Genomic DNA, 17,189 nt, shown 5'->3' with positions numbered 1-17,189 from the left:
CTCCCTCTGCTCTGCTAGACACGGCCTGTTTCTCTCTGATACGCAGAACCTTCCAAGGGTTGCAGGTTCGGGGCGACTGGGGGCTGTTGATTAAGCACCCGGCTCTCGATTTAGGCTCAGGTCATGATCTCACTGTTCGTGGGATCGAGCCCCACTCATGCGCTGACAATGCGGAGCCTGCCTGGGATTGTCTCTCTCTGCCCCTTCTCCCCCTCTCAAAATACATGTATAAATTTTAACAAAAAAAACGAACAAAAAAACATCACAAAACAAGGGTTGAAGGTTCCAGCAGGGATCCTCAGAGTGGGGCCCTAGGAGAACATTCACACCACGCCCTGCACACCAGTCTCTCAGCAACACGCTCCTGCGCGTTCTCTTTCTTGCCCTTGGCTGGCCTACTGGCTTTTCTTTCTTTCTTTCTTTCTTTCTTTCTTTCTTTCTTTCTTTCTTTCTTTCTCTTCTTCCTTCCCCCCTTCCTTCGTTCTCTTTCTTTTCTTTCTTTTTTTCTCTTTCTTTCTTTGTTCCTTTGTTTCTCCCTTCCTTCTTTCTTCCTTCCCTCCTTCCTTCCTTTTCTCTTTCTTTCTTTTTTTCTTTCTTCCTCCCTCCCTTCCTCTTTCTTTCCTTTCTCTTTCCTTCTTTCTTTTTCTTTCTTCTTTTCTTCCTTCCTTCCTCCCTTCGTTCTCTTTCTTTCTTTTTTTCTCTTTCTTTCTTTCTTTGTTCCTTTGTTTCTCCCTTCCTTCTTTCCTTCCTTCCCCCCTTCCTTCCTTTTCTCTTTCTTTCTTTTTCTTTTTGCTTTCTTCCTCCCCTCCTTCCTTTCTCTTTCTTTCTTCTTTCTCTTTCTTTCTTTCTTTCTTTCCTTCTTTCTTTTTCATTCTTTTCTTCCTTCTTTCCTTCCCCCTTCTTTCCTTCCTTCCCTTTCTTTCTTTCTTCCTTCTCTTTCTTTATTTCCTTCCTCCCTTCCTTCCTTCTCTTTCTTTCTTTTTTCTTTCTTTCTCTTTCTTTGTTCCTTTGTTCCTCCCTTCCTTCTTTCCTTCCTTCCCTCCCTCCTTCCTTCTCTTTTTCTTTCTTTCTTTTTCTTTCTTCCTTCTGTCCTTCCTTCTCTTTCTTTCTTTTTTTCTTTCTTTCTCTTTCTTTTCTTCCTTCCTCCCTTCTTTCCTCCCTTCTCTTTCTTTTCTTTCTTCTTTTCTCTTTCTTTCTCTTTTTTCTTTCTTTCTTCCTTCCTTCTTTCTTTTTCTTTCCCTTTCTTTTTCTTTCTTTCTTTTCTTCCTTCCTCCCTTCTCTTTCTTTTCTTCCTTCCTTCCTTCCTTCCTTCCTTCCTTCTCCTTCTTTCTTCCTCTTCCTTTCTTTCTTCCTTCCTTCCTTCTCTTTCTTTCTTTCTTTCTCTTTCTTTCTTTCTTTCTTTCTCTTCTTCTTTTCTTTCTTTCTTTGTTCTTTCCTTCCTTCTTCCTTCCTTGTTTCCTTCCTTTCTTCCTTCCTTTTCTTTTTTCTTTCTTTTCTTCTTTTCTTTCTTTCTCTTCCTTTCTTTCTTTGTTCCTTCCTTCCTCACTTCCCTCCTTTTCTTTCTTTCTTTCTTCCTTCCTTCCTTCTTTCTTCCTTCCTTTTCTTTTTTCTTTCTTTCTTTTCTTCCTTCTCTTCTTTCTCTTTCTTTCTTTCTTTCTTTCTTCTTTCCTTCCTTCCTTCTCCTTCCTTTCCTTCTTTCTTCCTTTTTTCCTTTCTTCCTTTCTTTCCCTTCCCAACATGCCCAGGTTGATCCCACCTCTGGGCCTTTGCACCTTCTATTCCTTCGACCTGAAACACCTTTCCCCGGATTTCATCTCTCCAGCGTCGGCTGTCATGGCATCTCAAAGGCCAGGCACTTGGTGCAAACACACACATTCCGGGGGGGGTCTGACGGGCACCTCAGACTTATCCTGGCCCCAAGCAAACTCTTCTCTTCTCCTCCAGCCCTGCTTCTCCGCCAGTGTCCTCCATATTGGCCAAAAGCCACCTGATTCACACGGTCCCTGAGGTTAAAGCCTTGGCCATCGGTCACCTCGCCCTCTCTTGATTCAGTCCTTCTTCGACCCTTCCGGGGGCAACCTTCAAAATCTATTCAGATTCTGTCTGCTTTTCCCCAGGGTCCAGATCCTGATGCCACTCTCCTGGGCCCTCGTCCACAGCCAGCCCTGGTCCTCCCAGCCCACACTCTGTCCTTAACCAGGGCAGTCAGGACCACCTTTTTAACACTTAAATTGAACCCCGTTTCCTCCCCGCTCCCCTGCTTTCCCATCACACTCAGATTAAAAAGCAAACTGGGGTGCCCGGGTGGCACAGTCTGTTAAGTGTCCGACCTTTGATCTTGGCTCAGGTCATGGTCTCATGTGGGTTCGAGTCCCGCATTGGGCTCCGTCCTGATGGCGCAGATCTGCTGGGGATTCTGTCTCTCCTTCTCTCTGCTCCTCCCCTACTTGTGCTCTCTCTCTCTCTCTCAAAATAAACTGTAAAAAAAAAAAAAAGATTAAAAAGCAAATTTCTCTGATTTCCGCATGCCCACCTGCCCACCTCAGCCAAACCCCACCTTGCGGCCTCCAAAGCCTTGTATAGGCCATCCCCTCTCTGATTCCACTTCTGCCCTGTCTCCCCTGCGCTCACTCTGTTCCGGCCACAAGGGCCTCTTCGCTCTTCCTTTAACCTCCCAGGAGTGATCGTGCCCCAGAACCTTTGCATGGACTGCGCCCTCTGCCTGGAGCGCTCTTCCTCCCTATTTTCCTTTCTTCCCACACGACTGGCTACTTCTTACCATTCCAAACATCACCTCTTCCGAGACCACCCTCCACAACCAGATTCTCCCTCACCTCATCCTTATCCTCCGCCGTGATTCTCACTGCACGACTTCCTGGGTCTCTCTCTCTCTGCACCCCCGAGACTGTCAGCTCCACCATGGCAGGAATGGTTGTCTGTCTCTGTCACCTCTGTGCCTGTGTCTGTGGTCTCCAGAACAGGACCCGGCACACATGGGGCAGGATTGGTGTGCCTCAGTGAGAAGTGACCTCGCAAAGATCACTTAGCGTCACCTGTGTGGGCTGAGAGAGTAAGTCCCATAAACACACACACACACACACACACACACAGAGAAAGGCCTTACTCACGTCTTGTGTCCCCTAGTCCTGCAAGGAACTGCAGGCCTCAGTGTGCAGCAGGGGCCCAAACTGCTGCAGGTGAGGGAGGACAGCCAGGTGACCTTGGCCCGCCAGCTGGTGCAGGCCCAAGCCTGGGGGCAGCAGCTCCGTGTCGGGTGGAAGAAGGACGGTGTCTTCTTGTGTGACTCACATGTCACCAAAGGCAGGTTCAGCCGGGGGGTCTGCGGGCCCCGGTGGCAGCTTTCCTGGGAGTCGCGTGGCAACCTCAACCTGCGGGGACCTCGGGACCCTCAACGACAGCAGGGACCACATGGGCTGGGTGACCGTGGAGATTCCTGAGTTGGAGATGGCTCAGGGCAATGGCACGAAGCGTGTGGCCGACAAAGGTAGGAGAGCAAGTGGAGGGAAGATGTGGGCCCTTGGGACTTACAGAATCTTAAGACCCTAGAATCTCAAACTCCTAGAAATCTAAATTCGAAATCCTTCAGATCGGATTCTTACAGAGATCTTGCAAACTCAAGAACATCAAATTCTAGAATCACAGAACCAAAGATATGCCGGAATAGATCATTCTAGACCAGGACTCAGAACACTTTCTGTCAAGGGCCACAGAGTAATTATTTTCTGCCTTGTGGAGTTCTCCGTTGCCACCACTCCCGGCTGCTGTGGTAGCCGGAAAGCAGCCCTAGACTGGACATGCGTGAATGTGCGGGCCTAGGTTCCAATAAAACTTTATTTAAAAACAAAAACAAAAACAGGCAGGGGGCCTAATTTGGTCCACAGTCTGCAGTTTGCTGAGCCCTCTTCCAGAATATCACAATCATAAAGACTCTTGAATATTTATAGTTCTGGAATTCAGATTAAAAACAATCCCAGAATCTTTCTACAAATGTGTTATTAAAGTATATCCAACATACAGATGGGGCGCCTGGCTGGCTCAGTCTGTGGTGCATGCGACTTTTTTTTTTTTTAATTTTTAAAGTGTATTTATTTATTTTTGAGAGAGAGAGAGACAGCACGAGCGCCCCACGGAGCATGCAACTCTTGTTCCTGGAGTTGTGAGTTCAAGCCCCACATTGGGCATAGAGATTACTTAATAAAAAAAATGAATAAAAATACAAGAGGGGCGCCTGGGTGGCTCAGTCGGTTGAGCATCCGACTTCGGCTCAGGTCATGGTCTCACAGTTCGTGGGTTCGAGCCCCACATGGGGCTCTGTGCTGACAGTCCAGAGCCTGGAGCCTGCTTCGGATTCTGTGTCTCCTTCTCGCTCTCTGCCCCTCCCCCACTCATGCTCTGTCTCTCAAAAATAAATAAATGTTAAAAAAATTTATCAAGATAAATAAACCTTAAAAATCAAAAATAAAAGCTCTTCAGGAAGCTGATAATGAAAACGGGTTGCGAAACACTGACATAAAGGAATAGACGATTCTGGAATCTTAGCACGGCAGTAGCTTAGATACTTTGCATAGGCTTTTAGGATTTTCCAGTCTCAGACTGTGTAAGAGCAGGGAATTCTAGAATCCAGGTGGAAAACCATGGGCTCTCAAGGCTGGAAGGGACCTCGCAGATCAGTCAAGCCAGCTGCCTCCGGTCACAGATGAGAAAACTGAGGCCCAGAGAAGGCTGACACGTGTCCAGGCACGTGCAGCAGCTTTCTGGAAAGCCCAGCGCATAGCCTCTCCCCACTCTGCAGGTCTCCTCGCTCTGGGCCAAGCCCTGCACGGGGCCGGGACACTCAAGCTGACCCAGGGCTCCTGCTGTCCCGGCCTGCTCAGTTCCTGGCCCAATGCCCATTCCGCTCCCGTTGGCAGGAGGGCGGTACGTTAAGGCTGTCCTGCCTGTCCCCACCTTCTAGTAACGTGACGCCTGCGTCCAGCTCCCTACAGCCGGCTTCCCCACCCCGGAACAGCTTCTCAGCCGCCCGGAGGGACCAACTCCAGTGTGAGAACACGCAAGATGAAGAGGTCAGGGGCACCGGGCCTCACGTTCGTCGCAGCAACTTTGGCTGGAGTTCATATCAATTACACAGCCCTGGAAACATGGCCCCACTGGGCCGGTCACTTGCTGTGTGACCTTGGGCAGGGAACTTGACCCCTCTGTGCCTGAGTCCTCAGCGATGGGTTAGGTGAGTTTGAAGTAATCGTATCTACAGAGTTTATTACCGGGTCTGGAACATGAGAAGTCCTCAGGAAACGTCAGCGATTATTTCGATCTGTTATGTTGATTATATTCGGCCAGACTCACAAGTTCAGGCCAGTGTAAGCTTTTTCTTTCGTTTCTTTCCTTTCTTTTTCTCCCCGCCCCCCCCGAAACAGAGAGAGAAAGGGGAGCTGAGGTGAGCAACACTTTTGCTCAAAGCGGGGCTGAGACCCAGTTCCCTTGTATGTAAAATGGGGTAGACACCAGGATTGAGCTCAAGACCCAGGAGTCGTGAGGGTGTCGGATCCCATCGCCGGCATTGTGGAACTCACGGTGGGGACGGTGGAGCTCACGACCAGGGGGATGGGGCTCATGGCGAGAAAAAAAAAATCCATTTGGCGACTGTTTTGCAATAACCGAGCAAGACGGAGGTGGGTAGCCCCGTTTTTCAGAAGAGGAAACCGGTTCTGAGCGAGCACCTGCCCCGACTCCCGCAGCGCGGCAGGGGAGGAATCGTGAGGTCCCACGTGGGGTAGGGAGGCTGTGACCCTGAAGGGTGGAGGCTGGACCCGAAGGTGAGCACCCCCACCCCCACCCCACACCCCCGCGACACCCTCTGCAGACCGTCTGCTGCCCAACGCGAACCACACCTCCAGCCACCCAGGTGAGCCCCCGCCGCGAGTCCCGCCTCCAGCCCCGCCCCCTGCGCCCCGCCCCGCCCTCCCCCTCTTCAGGACTCCTGGTCGCGCCGCCGGTGGCAGGGGCCGTGGCCGTGGCCGCCGTCGCGCCGAGGGCCCGTGTCTGGAGCGGCCGTGGCCGCGGGCGCGGGGACTCAGGTAACCGCGCAGGTAGCCGGGAGGACGGCGGGCGGTTTCCGCCGGCGACCCTGCCCCCGCGTGGCGGAGGCGGGAACTGCAGCTACTTGGCGAGGCCGCGGCGGGCGCCCCACCTGCCCCTTCTGGAAGGAGCGCGGCTGGGGCTGCGGGGTTGGGGGGAGAGAAGGAGAATAAAGGGAGAAGTCTGGCCCCAACACTCGTGTTCTGCGGAAGCGGAGGAAGGCTGGAGAAAGCCAGGCGGTGTCCTGTGATTTTCCCCTCTTAGTCTGTGGCATCCCTCCCCCGCCCCCCACACCCGTGCAGGGGATCCTCTCTAGGGTAACGTCCTCTACCAGCCCCGGGGACGCCCAGAGAAGACTGAGGCGTGGCCAGTGGAGGGGAAGGTGCTGGACGTCCCCACGGAGGTCCAGACGGGTCAATTCTATCTCTTTCCCGCAGACCCCCAGACCCCCAGCCACGTTTGGCCCAGAAGCCTTGCCCCAGCCCCAGCCCCAGCCCAGGTCCCCCCATCTCTACAGTCGGTGTCTCCCCTGACCCACGCCCCTCTGGGCAGCAGAAGCCAAGAGGGCTCCTTGAAGCGGGAAGAGGGATCGGAACCCAGAAAAGACGCCCCCCCCCCCGCCAGTGGCCACGTGAAAATGTGACTGATTTCCAGAAGGGGTCAGGGAGCCCAGCCGCACAGCCCAAGACCCGTGTCCTCACCATGAGGCTGGATTCCTCCCTCGCCCTCTGGGCACTCAAAGGCTCATAAAGAAAGGAAAGGCAGATTTTGTGGTGACTTGGGGAGCGTTAAAGATATCGGAGGGGTCGTCTGGGGGCCCCTGAGCCCCAGGACGCCTGGAGGGGTCCGCTGTGGTGAGGGGGCTCTGTGATGACAGGCCAGCTCCCTCCTCTTATCCTTGGAGGGTCACGTCCAATTAGCAGAGAAGTGATGCCCCCAACCTCTACCGGGCGCCTTGAGCTGGAGGCACCGCCCTCCCTGGGTAGGCCTGGAGATGGATGGCGAGGCGGGACATGGGGGTCCCTGGAATTTATCAGCCCCCGGGGGCTCTGGCTCCACCGTCACCTTGAAGTGACACCGGCTGGGACCGGCTCCCCTCCCCCATTTCTGCTGTTTCCATGGGGACAGATGTCCATTGGCAGCAGCATCCGGGCCACGGCTGCCCGCCCCGGCGGAAAGGAGGGGCCGGGTGGGGGCAGGGCTGGCCTGAGCGCCTCCCCCCCTCCCTCGGTTTCTCCATCTTTGTATCTGCGCGGCATCGGCTCTCTCCGGGTTTTCATCTGACTTCATACTCACTCTCCCTGTTTCCCTCAAGCCCTCTTAGTTGTGGGCCATCCTTGTGAGCAATGCAGGCTTCACCCCCAGCCGGGGTGGGGGACACCCGTCCCCCTTCTTTCCCTGGGGCCGGGATCCCCGCCTCCCAGAAAGGACACTTGAAACGCACAATAACTTATTTATTTTCCAGGCCAGAGGAGGGCTGGGAGACGCAGTTCTGTACCCTAGAACCCGGGAGAGGGCCAAGAAGCAGCCCCGACGAAGGCCCAGGGCTTGGAGGGGCAGCGAGCGTCTCCCTCCGGCTTCCCTCCAGCAGCGACTCTGGGCCCTCGCGGTGCAGGGCAGGGGCTGAAGCTCCCGGGCTCAGGGCGTCTGCACGACCACCGGGTACAGCAGGGCCAGGTGCTCAGCGCCCTGCACGGGCAGCGGCCGGGAGCTGTAATGCAGGACCAGCTCCGGGACGCTGGCGAAGGGGCCGCTGTGCTGACCCAGCACGAACTGGTTCTCTCGGGTCCGTGCGAACTTCAGGTGCAGGAAGCCCTGGCTGCCCCTGGGGGACAGGCATCGCAGAGCGCCTTGATCACCCCAGACCTGCTCAGGCTCTGCGAGCCTAAAGGCAGGCTGGAACACAGGCTGCGTTTTTTCTCCAAACCTTCTGAGCCCGTGCCCTACCCTTCCGGGGCTCCCCACCGGTTAACCTTCAGTCCGGGGTCCCTCTCCTTTCTAAACTGTCTGCCCAATGGAATGACCTTGAACCTCAGAACCATTGTATCCTTAGCATGAAGGGGGCGCTCGTGGCAGGGGCAGGACTGAAACCTATTCTCCAAGCTCTCTTCAACCTTGTTCTTTTAGGGATCTCACGCTCGGATGCCCAGCAGAGTTTGGGGGCTTGTTATGAGCCGACACACTGAGAATCTTAGAGACGCGCGTAGAGTCGGGATCTCCAACTGAAATGCCCATAAGGGCCACTGGGAGAGTCTGGCCCCGACGGACACAAACGGATACAATTCAACTTTTGGACTGGAGGAGTTGGAAGGAAAGGTCTGGGGGCGCCCGGGGGGCCCAGGCGGTTGAGCTGCAAGTCGATTTCGGCTCAGGTCGTGATCTCACAGCTCGGGAGCTCGAGCCCCTCGTTGGAGCCTGCTTGGGATTCTCTCATTTTTCTCTCTCCGCCCCTCCCCCGCTTGCTCTCTCTCTCTCTCTCTTTCTCTCTCTCAAAATAAATAAACTTAAAAAAAATAAAGGAAACATCTCACCCACACCCTAGATCTACTGGAGACCACGCCCTCTGGCCCTACAAGGCCCGCCCCACTGGTCCTATACATCCCCTCCACTTTCCTGAATCCCGCCCTCCCCCACCCTCCACAGCCCCGAAAGCCCCGCCCACTGGCTGCTGGCGCCAGGCTTGGCTGCCACCGAATTAACCCGAAAGCCAGAGGCGGGCAGTTCTGCGACGCTCGGTCCCTCCAGGGGGGCTGGGGTCTCACCTGAGGGACAGGGAGCAGTCTTGGGGACTGGTCTCGCTGAGCCGCACGAGGTAGCTGCCTTCCTTGCAGAGCGACAGGAGGCTCTCAGCATCGGCCCGGCTCAGTGGGCCGTGGAACCACCTAGGGGGTGGGGACAGATGTCTCCTCAAGGGTCATCCCCCTTCGAACGCACCCTGGGGCCTGGTGCAGGCACAGCCGATTCAGGGACTTGTGACCTCCAGGCAAACAAGTGACAAAAATCCCCCCCGGGGTTTCTCAGGGGGAGCCTGGTTTCCAGGCAGCTGAGCCCAGGTCCACGTGGAGCCGCTCCCCCCAGTTCAACAGATACACCTGACCTTGATCCCTACAGCCTCCCCAGGCGAGGTCCCCGGTGTCCTGTGTCCCCGTCCCTCATCCCTCAAACTGAACCACTTGCGTGGGGCTTTCACGAGACTTGCCACATCCCGTATCCCCACCCACCTGTAGCATCCTTTCCCGAATATTTCCCTGTAATGGGCTCAGGGAGAGGTTAGCGGTTGCGAGCGGGGGGGCTCAAAGGCAGACGAGCGCCCAACAGACTCGGCGGTTGTTTGCATGGAAAGACCCTCCTCCCCCGGTGCCCCCTTCTTCACCAGTCAGTTCTGTGTCACGGTTTGGGAACAACCGTGATAAACACACAGGCTGGTGGTGCCCTCAGGGCTGGACTCGGCGGGCTGTTAGGGACTTCCCGGAGGAACCGCTAGGCTGGAGAGGCACAGAAAGGACCCGGACTCCCCCAGCTTGCGCGCCTAGAGGTTAAGCGACTTGCCCAAAGCTGCACAGCCAAGAGACGCAGGGCAGAGATGTGAACCCAGAATCTGATGCCAGGGGGAATGACCTAGCTAGGTGTCTGTCACAAGGGCAGGCTCCGGTCCCCAGCGAAGATGGGCAGAGGAAAGGACTGAAGTGAACGAATGAGTCCTAGGAATCTGCAGCTGGTACGAGATGGGGAGGGTCCTCCAGCTGGAGCTTTCCCACTCACGGCTGTTTCTCCAGGGGCAGGGCCGGGTCCACGCGCTCTGCGGGCTGGGGGCTTCTGGATGCGGGTTTCCGGAGCTCTTTGGCTGAGCCTGGGGTCCTTTCCCACTCCGGGCCGTCAAACTGCACTGGAGGGGGGGAGGGGGAGGGTTAGAGAGGAAACGGTTAAGTCCAACCCCACCCGGGAGGGGCGGGACCGGGGCAAGCCAATGCACTCTCAGTAGGGAGGCGGTGCCAGCTTGGGCAACCTATCAGAGTCCCCAGTGGGTGGGGCCGGGCTTAAGGGCTGGGGCAGGATTGGCACAGGAGCAACCAATCGGCCTTCAGAGGAAAGGGGTGTGGTCGCTCAGGTGTGCTGGCTTGCAGGGGCGGGGCAGCTCCACGAGGGACCAATCCGAGAGCAAGGGGCGGGGCTAGAGGGGAGGGGTGGTCATTCTGTAGATTCTGGCCAAGTCCTGGAGCCTAGAGCCCCGCCCCCACCCAGACATGGACAGGTAGAGTGAGGCACTGAGCCCCAGCGTCCCTCCAGGTCACACAACTTCTGGGGCCAAGCTGGGTTTGCACAACTCTCTGTGGCCCACGTTATTTTATTTCTTAAAGCTGACCGTACGGTTACCCTCTTTACAGAAGAGGAAACTGAGGTCAGAGACTTGGCCATGCTTCCCCCACTCAGGATCTGACCCCAAGCCCACCTAATGACAGCGACTAAGAAATGCTACCCTCTCCCCCAACAGCACTTTCTACCACTCGCTTCGCACGCACCCTGTTCTGTAGGTGCTAGAATGACCCCCGTTTGAGGGGTAAGGCAACTGAGACTGAAAGATAAAGTCTCAAGTGAGTGACATAAACCCAGGCCTAGCCTATCCCTGCACAACACTGAGGACAAAGAGTCGGTTCCATCGCCCTCTAACGGTGTTTCTGCTCCCAAGGAAGATACAAGTTCTCCTAGGAAGAGAAATGTATGGTTATCAGTCCTTCACACTTCAGTGAGAATGAGTAAACTATCACAGTGGCAGGCGACTGGGGTCTATTTTGTACGTTGAAACAGGGGGGAAAGACCAGATCAAGAAATGGAAGGGTGAGGACATTCAGGGCCCGTGGAAGGTCAAGGCCGGGGTCGGAGGGGCACCTGCAAACGCCTTGGAGATGTGGTCTTTCTTCCACTCCCAGGGCTGGTCATACTCATCTGCTGGCCGCTCATCCTCCTGAGGCAGCCGGCTCTGGCGAGGTCTCCTTCCAGAAGGGGGCCCATCTCCTGGCTCTCGGTCCTGCTCCTCATAGGGGGTGTCATACAGCTGCACCCCCTTGCACGGCAGTTCTGGGAGGCCGAGAACACCGGTCAGTGTCCACACCCACCAGGGACCCTGCCACCTGCCCCCAAACTCTCACCCCCCCCCCACTCACCGCTCACGGCCCTCTGGGCATCGTAGGGCTCCATGTAGCCGTCCTCTGAAGGTGGCGGATGAGGCTGGGCATCGAAGGGGTCTGAGTACTCGGTGTCGAGTTCCGACTGGAGAGAGAAGTAAGGAAGTGGCCCGAGGGGAGTGGGGAGACTGAGCCCAGCGGCGGACACCCCCTCTGGAGGGATGGCGCCCCTCTCTGAATCACCTAACCCTTCCGCTCCACGCGGCTCATTTTTGCCGGGGTTGGGAGTCCTCTCCATCCACCAGGATTTGTGCACAGACGCCAGCCTCTCCCCCTCTCTGCCTCCGTGCAGTTCTGACTCTGACACACAGCCCTGCCTCCCTCCTTCAATAATTGTTAATGCTTGTCAGATGAGGAAAGCAAGGCACAGAGAGGGTAAGTGACTTGCTAAGGGTCACACAGCAGGCGAGTAGGAAGCAGGGTCGCAGCCCAGGCTGTCTGCTTCCCGGAATCCCCGCCTCCTCCTTCCTCTCTCTGTGCTCTTAAACCACTGGGCTCTGCACACAGTCTCTGGCAACCCTCCTCAAATCCTCTGTCTCCACGGAGGGTTTGGGCCGGCTCCCTCCTCCTCTAGGGAAAACACTGAAAAAAGCATGGGCATTGGAGGCAGGTCTGGGTCAAGTTCTACTGAGCTAGGGCCCTGCAACCTTGGGCCAGATGCTTCTGTGAGCCTCAGTGTCCACTTCTGTGAAATGGGAATAATAGCGGAGGAGGGGCACTTATAGTGGTGAGGATGTCCCAGGGCTCGGCAGGGCGGTACGGCGGTGATCCCCTCGGATCTGTTTGGGGAGCTGGGGGGGGAGAGGACGAGAGGCGTGAGCAGGGGACGGGAGGACAGGGGGACAAAGCGGGGCCAGAGAGGCAGTGGGACCACCAGCGCCGTGCACCGGAAAGGGACAGATATCAAACTCCACTCAGCAGGTGGAGGACTGAGGAGGGCCTGGCGGGGGCCCTGGCCTCCCCAAATCCAGGCAGCCCAGCCTGGCCCTCCCGGCCGCCGGGTCTCCTGGGGCCACCCCACCTCTGGGACCCAGCCACTCACCTCTTCCCCAGGGCTGCCCAGCAAGACCTTGGCTCTGGCCATGTCTGCAGCTTCTACCTTGATGAGCCGGTGCTTGGGAGAGTCGTACTTGGCGTCTCCGAGGCCCTTCGAGTCCCCGGCGCCGGCGGGGTCGGACTCCAGGCGGCTCTCCGAGTCCTCATAGGGGTCCTCGAAGTCCAGATTCTTCTGTTCCCGGTAGGCCCTCAGGATGTCGCTCTCCGTGTAGTCGGGGGTGGGCGGCTGCGGAGGGGGCCTCCGACCGCCAAAGCTCAGGTAGTCGCGTAGCCACTTGGCCATTTGTGCGTGTGTCACGCCAAACCTGGCCGCCGTCAGAGGGGGACCCACATGCCCCCTTTCTCCGAAGAGTTCCCGGGGAAGATGGGGGAGGAGACGGGGGGGGGGAGGAGGAGGAAGAGGAGGAAGGAGAGCAAAAGTCCGCCTTAGCCCGGCTCCGCAAGGACGGCGCGGAAAGGGGGCGCCCCGCAGGGCCCTGAACGCCGAGCGCCGGGTGGCCGGGCCAGGGCGAGGGGCATCCGCGGAAGCGCGCGGAGTTTCCGCGGGAAGCGGGGTTCCCGTGCGCCGCTCGGCCGCCCGCCGCCTCCGGGAAGCTCCGGGATTCCCTTCTGGGGTCTGGGGTCGGGGCAAGCGCCGCCCGCGGGCGCCCCCAGCCCCGGCTCAGCCCGGACGCCTGGGTGCTCAGCGCAGCGGGCGGGCTCCCCCGGGGCGCGGGCGCCGCGCGCAAAGTTGGGCCACGGGGACGGTGACCTCCGCGCGGCGCATCCTTTGTTGCGCTCGTCTCCGCTCCGGGGGGAGCCCGGGTCCCGCGGCCCCCGGCCCGGCCGCCTCGATCCCACCCCAGCCGCCGGCACAAAGGGAAATAAAACCTCCTCCAATCCCCCTTCACGCTTTCGGAGAGACTTTACCCGCCGCGGCCGGGAGGTGGGACTTTGGGGAGGGGGCGCGCGGGCGGACGCCCCAGCCCCTGCCGGCCCCCAGCCGCGTCCCGGGCAGCGACGTCAAGGCTTCCCCGCCTCCCCCTCCGCGGCTTCCCCCGCCCCCTCCGCTCCCCCTGCGCCCCCCTCGGAGGTGACTGAGACCTTCAGCTGTTCTGGGAGGGGAGGGGAGCCGCTGCCCGCGCTGGGAGGGGGGGTGCGGGGCGGGAGTCGCGGGGCCGAGGCCGCGGCAGCTGGACACTGACCCGGAGGACCGCGGCTGGCAGGAGCGAGCGTGGAGCGCGGGAGGTGGGAACAGACGGGACTGACCTTGCTCACGAGAGCGAGAGGTGCAGAGGCGGGGGACGGGGCGGGGAGGGGGGGGGCGCGGAGAGGAGGCGAGGTGGAAATTGGCCGGGAGATGGGGGTCTGGATTTGGCCGCGAGAAGGGGTGAAACTGACCGGCAGAGGGGGTGAGAGCCACCACTGTTGAGGGTTGAAATTGAGCCAGCCTCTGGCGGCGCAACTGACCAGCAGACTGTTCCAGAGGTCACTGGCTAAAATTGATATTGATGCTGCGGAAGCAGGCGAGGGGCGACGGGAAGGGACGGGGGCCTGGCGTCCCCTTCCCAAGAGGACGCTTCTCTGCACCCCCCACCCCAGGGGACCAATTGCAGCACGGGGGAAGGGGGCTGGGGCAGCTGGCCGTGGGAAGGGAGATGCTATCTGTGCCTGGCGCGTGTCCTCAGCATCTGTCCCTTTGTGGCTTCTGGGGGTGGAGGCAGGGAGGGGGACGCAGACGAGAGGGGTCTCGCCTGGGCTGGCCGCCTGTTGGCAGCTGCGGCTGTCGGGGGCCGGGAGGGGGGTGCGGGGCGGGGGGGGGGTTGGTGAGGACGCTAAGAGGTCTGGGGCAAGGGGAGCGGAGAGGTGTGCTGGCCAATTCCAGAGCAAACAGGCCTTTTCTTTCCTCACAAGGGGGCTTGCTCAGCTCCCGCTCATGCTGAAGGGAGGGGTGATCGGGAAGAACGGGACTCCGGGTTCCCTTCTCCCAGTGCCCCCCTCCCCCAGGGCGGGCAGGTGCCTGTGGCTGGGAGGGGGGTGGGGAGGATCAGAGAGAGGTCCGGAGCTGACAGTGAAAATGCCCCTGGGGAACGACAGTGGGTCGGGCAAGGTCTAATGCTGTCTGCGACTTGCTTTCCTGGTTTGAAAAGTGGGGCTTCTAACAGGAAACCCCCCAGGGAGCTCAAGGAAGGCTTGCGGGGAAAGGAGTTATTTTTTCCCCCATGGGGAAACCGAGGCACAGAGAGGGGGAGGACTTGCTCAGAGCCAGCCCGCAAGCCCATTGCCTGATTTGGTTTGGCCGGGGTGGCACTCGAGACCCAGCAGAGTGTCTTTGTGAAATTAGTGGTTCCCCATCTCCCACCCCCACGCACACTGTTAGCCCCATTCTGCAGGCCGAGACACTGAGGTCCAGAGCTGACGAGGCAAAGCCTCTCAGCGCAGCAGAGGCCCCCATGCATGGGCCTTCCTCTTTTCTGCTTTGGCCGTGTCGCCCACATGAACCTGTTGAACTCGGTCCTCCTCCTGCAGCCCATCCGGATGCCCCCACCCCACCCCGCCCCGCCCTCTCCGATCAGCGACAAGGCAGCGTCCCCCCCCCCCAGGGACCGCCGGGGAGCACGGCGGGTAATTGTCCTGTTTTCTGTCAGCCGCGAGGCAATTCCCAGCTCGGGGACGAGCCGTTGACAGATCTCATCAAATCCGAGCCCTCTCCCGGTCGGATAAATACGAGCCGTCTGAGGTATAAATATTTGAAAGGGGCCTTCTAATTACAGCGTGTGTCAGAAATAGCAATTAGAGGCCCCGGAGGCAGAATCAAACGGCGTTTGACTTTCCAGCGCTTCTGAGTTGGCTGCTCCTGGGGCCGGCCCCGCCTCGTCCTAAGGAGAGGAGCGGGGAAGGGGTTCCGGGAGGAGGGAGGAGCGGGAGACGGTGGTTGCCGACAGGCAGGCTGGGGGTCTGGCGACCTTGCGGCGTGCCCTTGAAGAGCCACATAAACTCTCGGGTTTCCGCTTTTTGACTGGGAGAGGAGGGGGCCCGCTGTGTGGACAGTGGGGAGCAGGTGGGGTGGTCTGGGGGTGCCTCCCTTCCCCCAGCACCCGTGGCCCCCGAGGCCGTGTATCAGGGGCGTCTCCTGGGCGTGGCTCAGTGTCTGGAATCCCAGCCCTCCTGACCTTGGGTGGTGACCTCAACTGTTTTCCCATCTCTGAGATGGGACAATGACCGCCTACCTCTGTTGAGCGCTTTCGGGACGCCGTTGGTGGCACCTTGTTTTTTTGTTTTTGTTCTTTTTTTTTTTTTTTTTTCCTTTTGAGATACAGTTCGCATACCTACGGTTTACCCACTTGGCGTGTGCGTTTCAGTTTGGGCATGTTCTCAAGATCGTGCAACCGCCAGCACGAATTCCAGAACATTCCCATCACCCCCAAAAGGAACCCCATCCCCATCAGCAGCCTCTGACTATTCTCACCACTCCTCCGGCCCCGGCACCTCTAATGCACTTTCTGTTCCTGGGGGTGAACTGCCCTGGACATTTCACGCACAAGGAATCACACACTATGTGGCTTTTTGTGTCTGGTTCTCCCACTGCGTCACGTTTTCAAGGCCCATCCACGTTGTAGCAGGTGTGAGCGCCTCGCTCGTCTTATGGCCAAATAATACTCTATTGCATGGCACACAGTAGGTGCTCAGTATATGCTTTAGGTGGATGGGATCTTAAGAAGCAGCCAGATGGGGGCCCTGGCTGGGAGCTGTCCCGTCACTCTTGTCTCCCGGAGCAGTCAGCCTGGAGGCGGGAAGGGAGCCAAGGCACCAGGATAAGAAAGGACCCTTGGGGATGGCTCATGGGGAGGCCTAAACACTCCTACCTCAGAAGACTCAGTCTGATGGAGGATAGGTGCCTGCCTAATAGGCTCCCAGTCTGATAGGGGAGGCATGATCTGACGCTCTGAAACATTCAATCTGATGGAGGAGGTATGGCTCCGACCTCAGGGGCTTCTACTCTGATGTGAGAGACGTGGCCCTGCTTTTAGGTGCCCGTAGTCTAATGGAGGAGACGGGAGCCTGTCTTTCGGAGTCCCAATCTGATGGGGGAGGCATGGTCCCAACTTCAAAGGCCCCTAGTCTGATGGAAGAGACACAGCTGTGTCATCACGAGTGGCCAATCTGATGGGAGGGGCACGGCCCAGCCCCTGGAGGCTCTGTCTGCAGGAGTCGCCACGGAGCGTGGTCATTAAAGGTGTAGCCTTGGAGCCTTGCAGCTGCAAACCCAGGCCCTGTCCCTCGCTCATTCTGAGCCCTTGGCCAAGGAGCCTCCCATCACGGGAATGAGCCAGTTAGAGCTTGGGAAATGGGCCCTTTGTGCAGTCCAGGCTCAGGCAGAGCAGGCTGTTTGGGGGGGGGGCACCCCCACCAAGTCCTCTGATGTACCGCAGCCCCCAGGGGATTGATGGAGGAGATTCCGGATGAGGCCTGACAGCTCCCCAGGATGACAGACACGGAGCTAGTGAGCGAGCAAGCGAGCGCGTGGGGAAAGGGGGAAGGGCAGGCTCTGGAGAGCAGGAGGGGGGGTGCAGGGGGTGTGGGGGAGAGGGGGCGGGTCGAGGCTCTGCAGGATCCGAGCACACACATACACCAGACACAGATGCATGCTATCCTTCTGCCGCTGGACCCTGGGCACCCCCACGGGAACCGGGGCCAAAAGCAGACCTGCTCCCAGGCCAAAGGGTGGGAGAACGAGGCGTGAAGGCCTGCAGGGAAATAGAAGAAAGTTCCAGCGAAGTGGGGGGTGGGGAGGGGTTACAGAGCGGGCAGAACTGCGGGCCTCTGCTCCCTCCTCTGTGAATGGGGAGACACTCACTTAGGCCACAAACATCT

General features: G+C 58.2%; 1 protein-coding gene across 1 annotated transcript; it reads right to left on the bottom strand.

Moving 5' to 3' along the window:
• Positions 1–7,573: 7,573 nt before the first annotated feature.
• SHD (Src homology 2 domain containing transforming protein D) lies at positions 7,574–12,632 on the bottom strand. The gene is made up of 6 exons (XM_047097408.1): positions 12,322–12,632; positions 11,259–11,364; positions 10,984–11,172; positions 9,859–9,982; positions 8,859–8,978; positions 7,574–7,921 (listed from the first exon to the last, which is right to left on the bottom strand). The coding sequence occupies exons 1-6, from the start codon at positions 12,616–12,618 to the stop codon at positions 7,735–7,737; spliced, it is 1,023 nt and encodes a 340-aa protein (XP_046953364.1). The 5' UTR covers positions 12,619–12,632; the 3' UTR covers positions 7,574–7,734.
• Between the last annotated feature and the right edge of the window lie 4,557 nt (positions 12,633–17,189).

This window comes from Lynx rufus, unplaced genomic scaffold (assembly GCF_022079265.1).
Source record: "Lynx rufus isolate CCGP_SWC_20201006 ecotype Redwood Valley unplaced genomic scaffold, mLynRuf1.p SCAF_4, whole genome shotgun sequence".
In the NCBI taxonomy this organism is placed as follows: Eukaryota; Metazoa; Chordata; class Mammalia; order Carnivora; family Felidae; genus Lynx; species Lynx rufus.
The sequence above is the reverse complement of the archived record's forward strand: the minus strand, read 5'-3'. Positions and strand labels throughout refer to the sequence as shown.

What these genes read in the sequence shown, in the direction of transcription:
- SHD (XM_047097408.1), bottom strand. Translation starts at nt 12,618, where the DNA reads ATGGCCAAGTGGCTACGCGACTACCTGAGCTTTGGCGGTCGGAGGCCC. An exon ending in TGGGCAGCCCTGGGGAAGAG is followed by an intron (nt 11,365 to 12,321) that starts GTGAGTGGCTGG and finishes TTCTCTCTCCAG; the next exon opens with TCGGAACTCGACACCGAGTA. An exon ending in GACTGCTCCCTGTCCCTCAG is followed by an intron (nt 7,922 to 8,858) that starts GTGAGACCCCAG and finishes CCTGTCCCCCAG; the next exon opens with GGGCAGCCAGGGCTTCCTGC.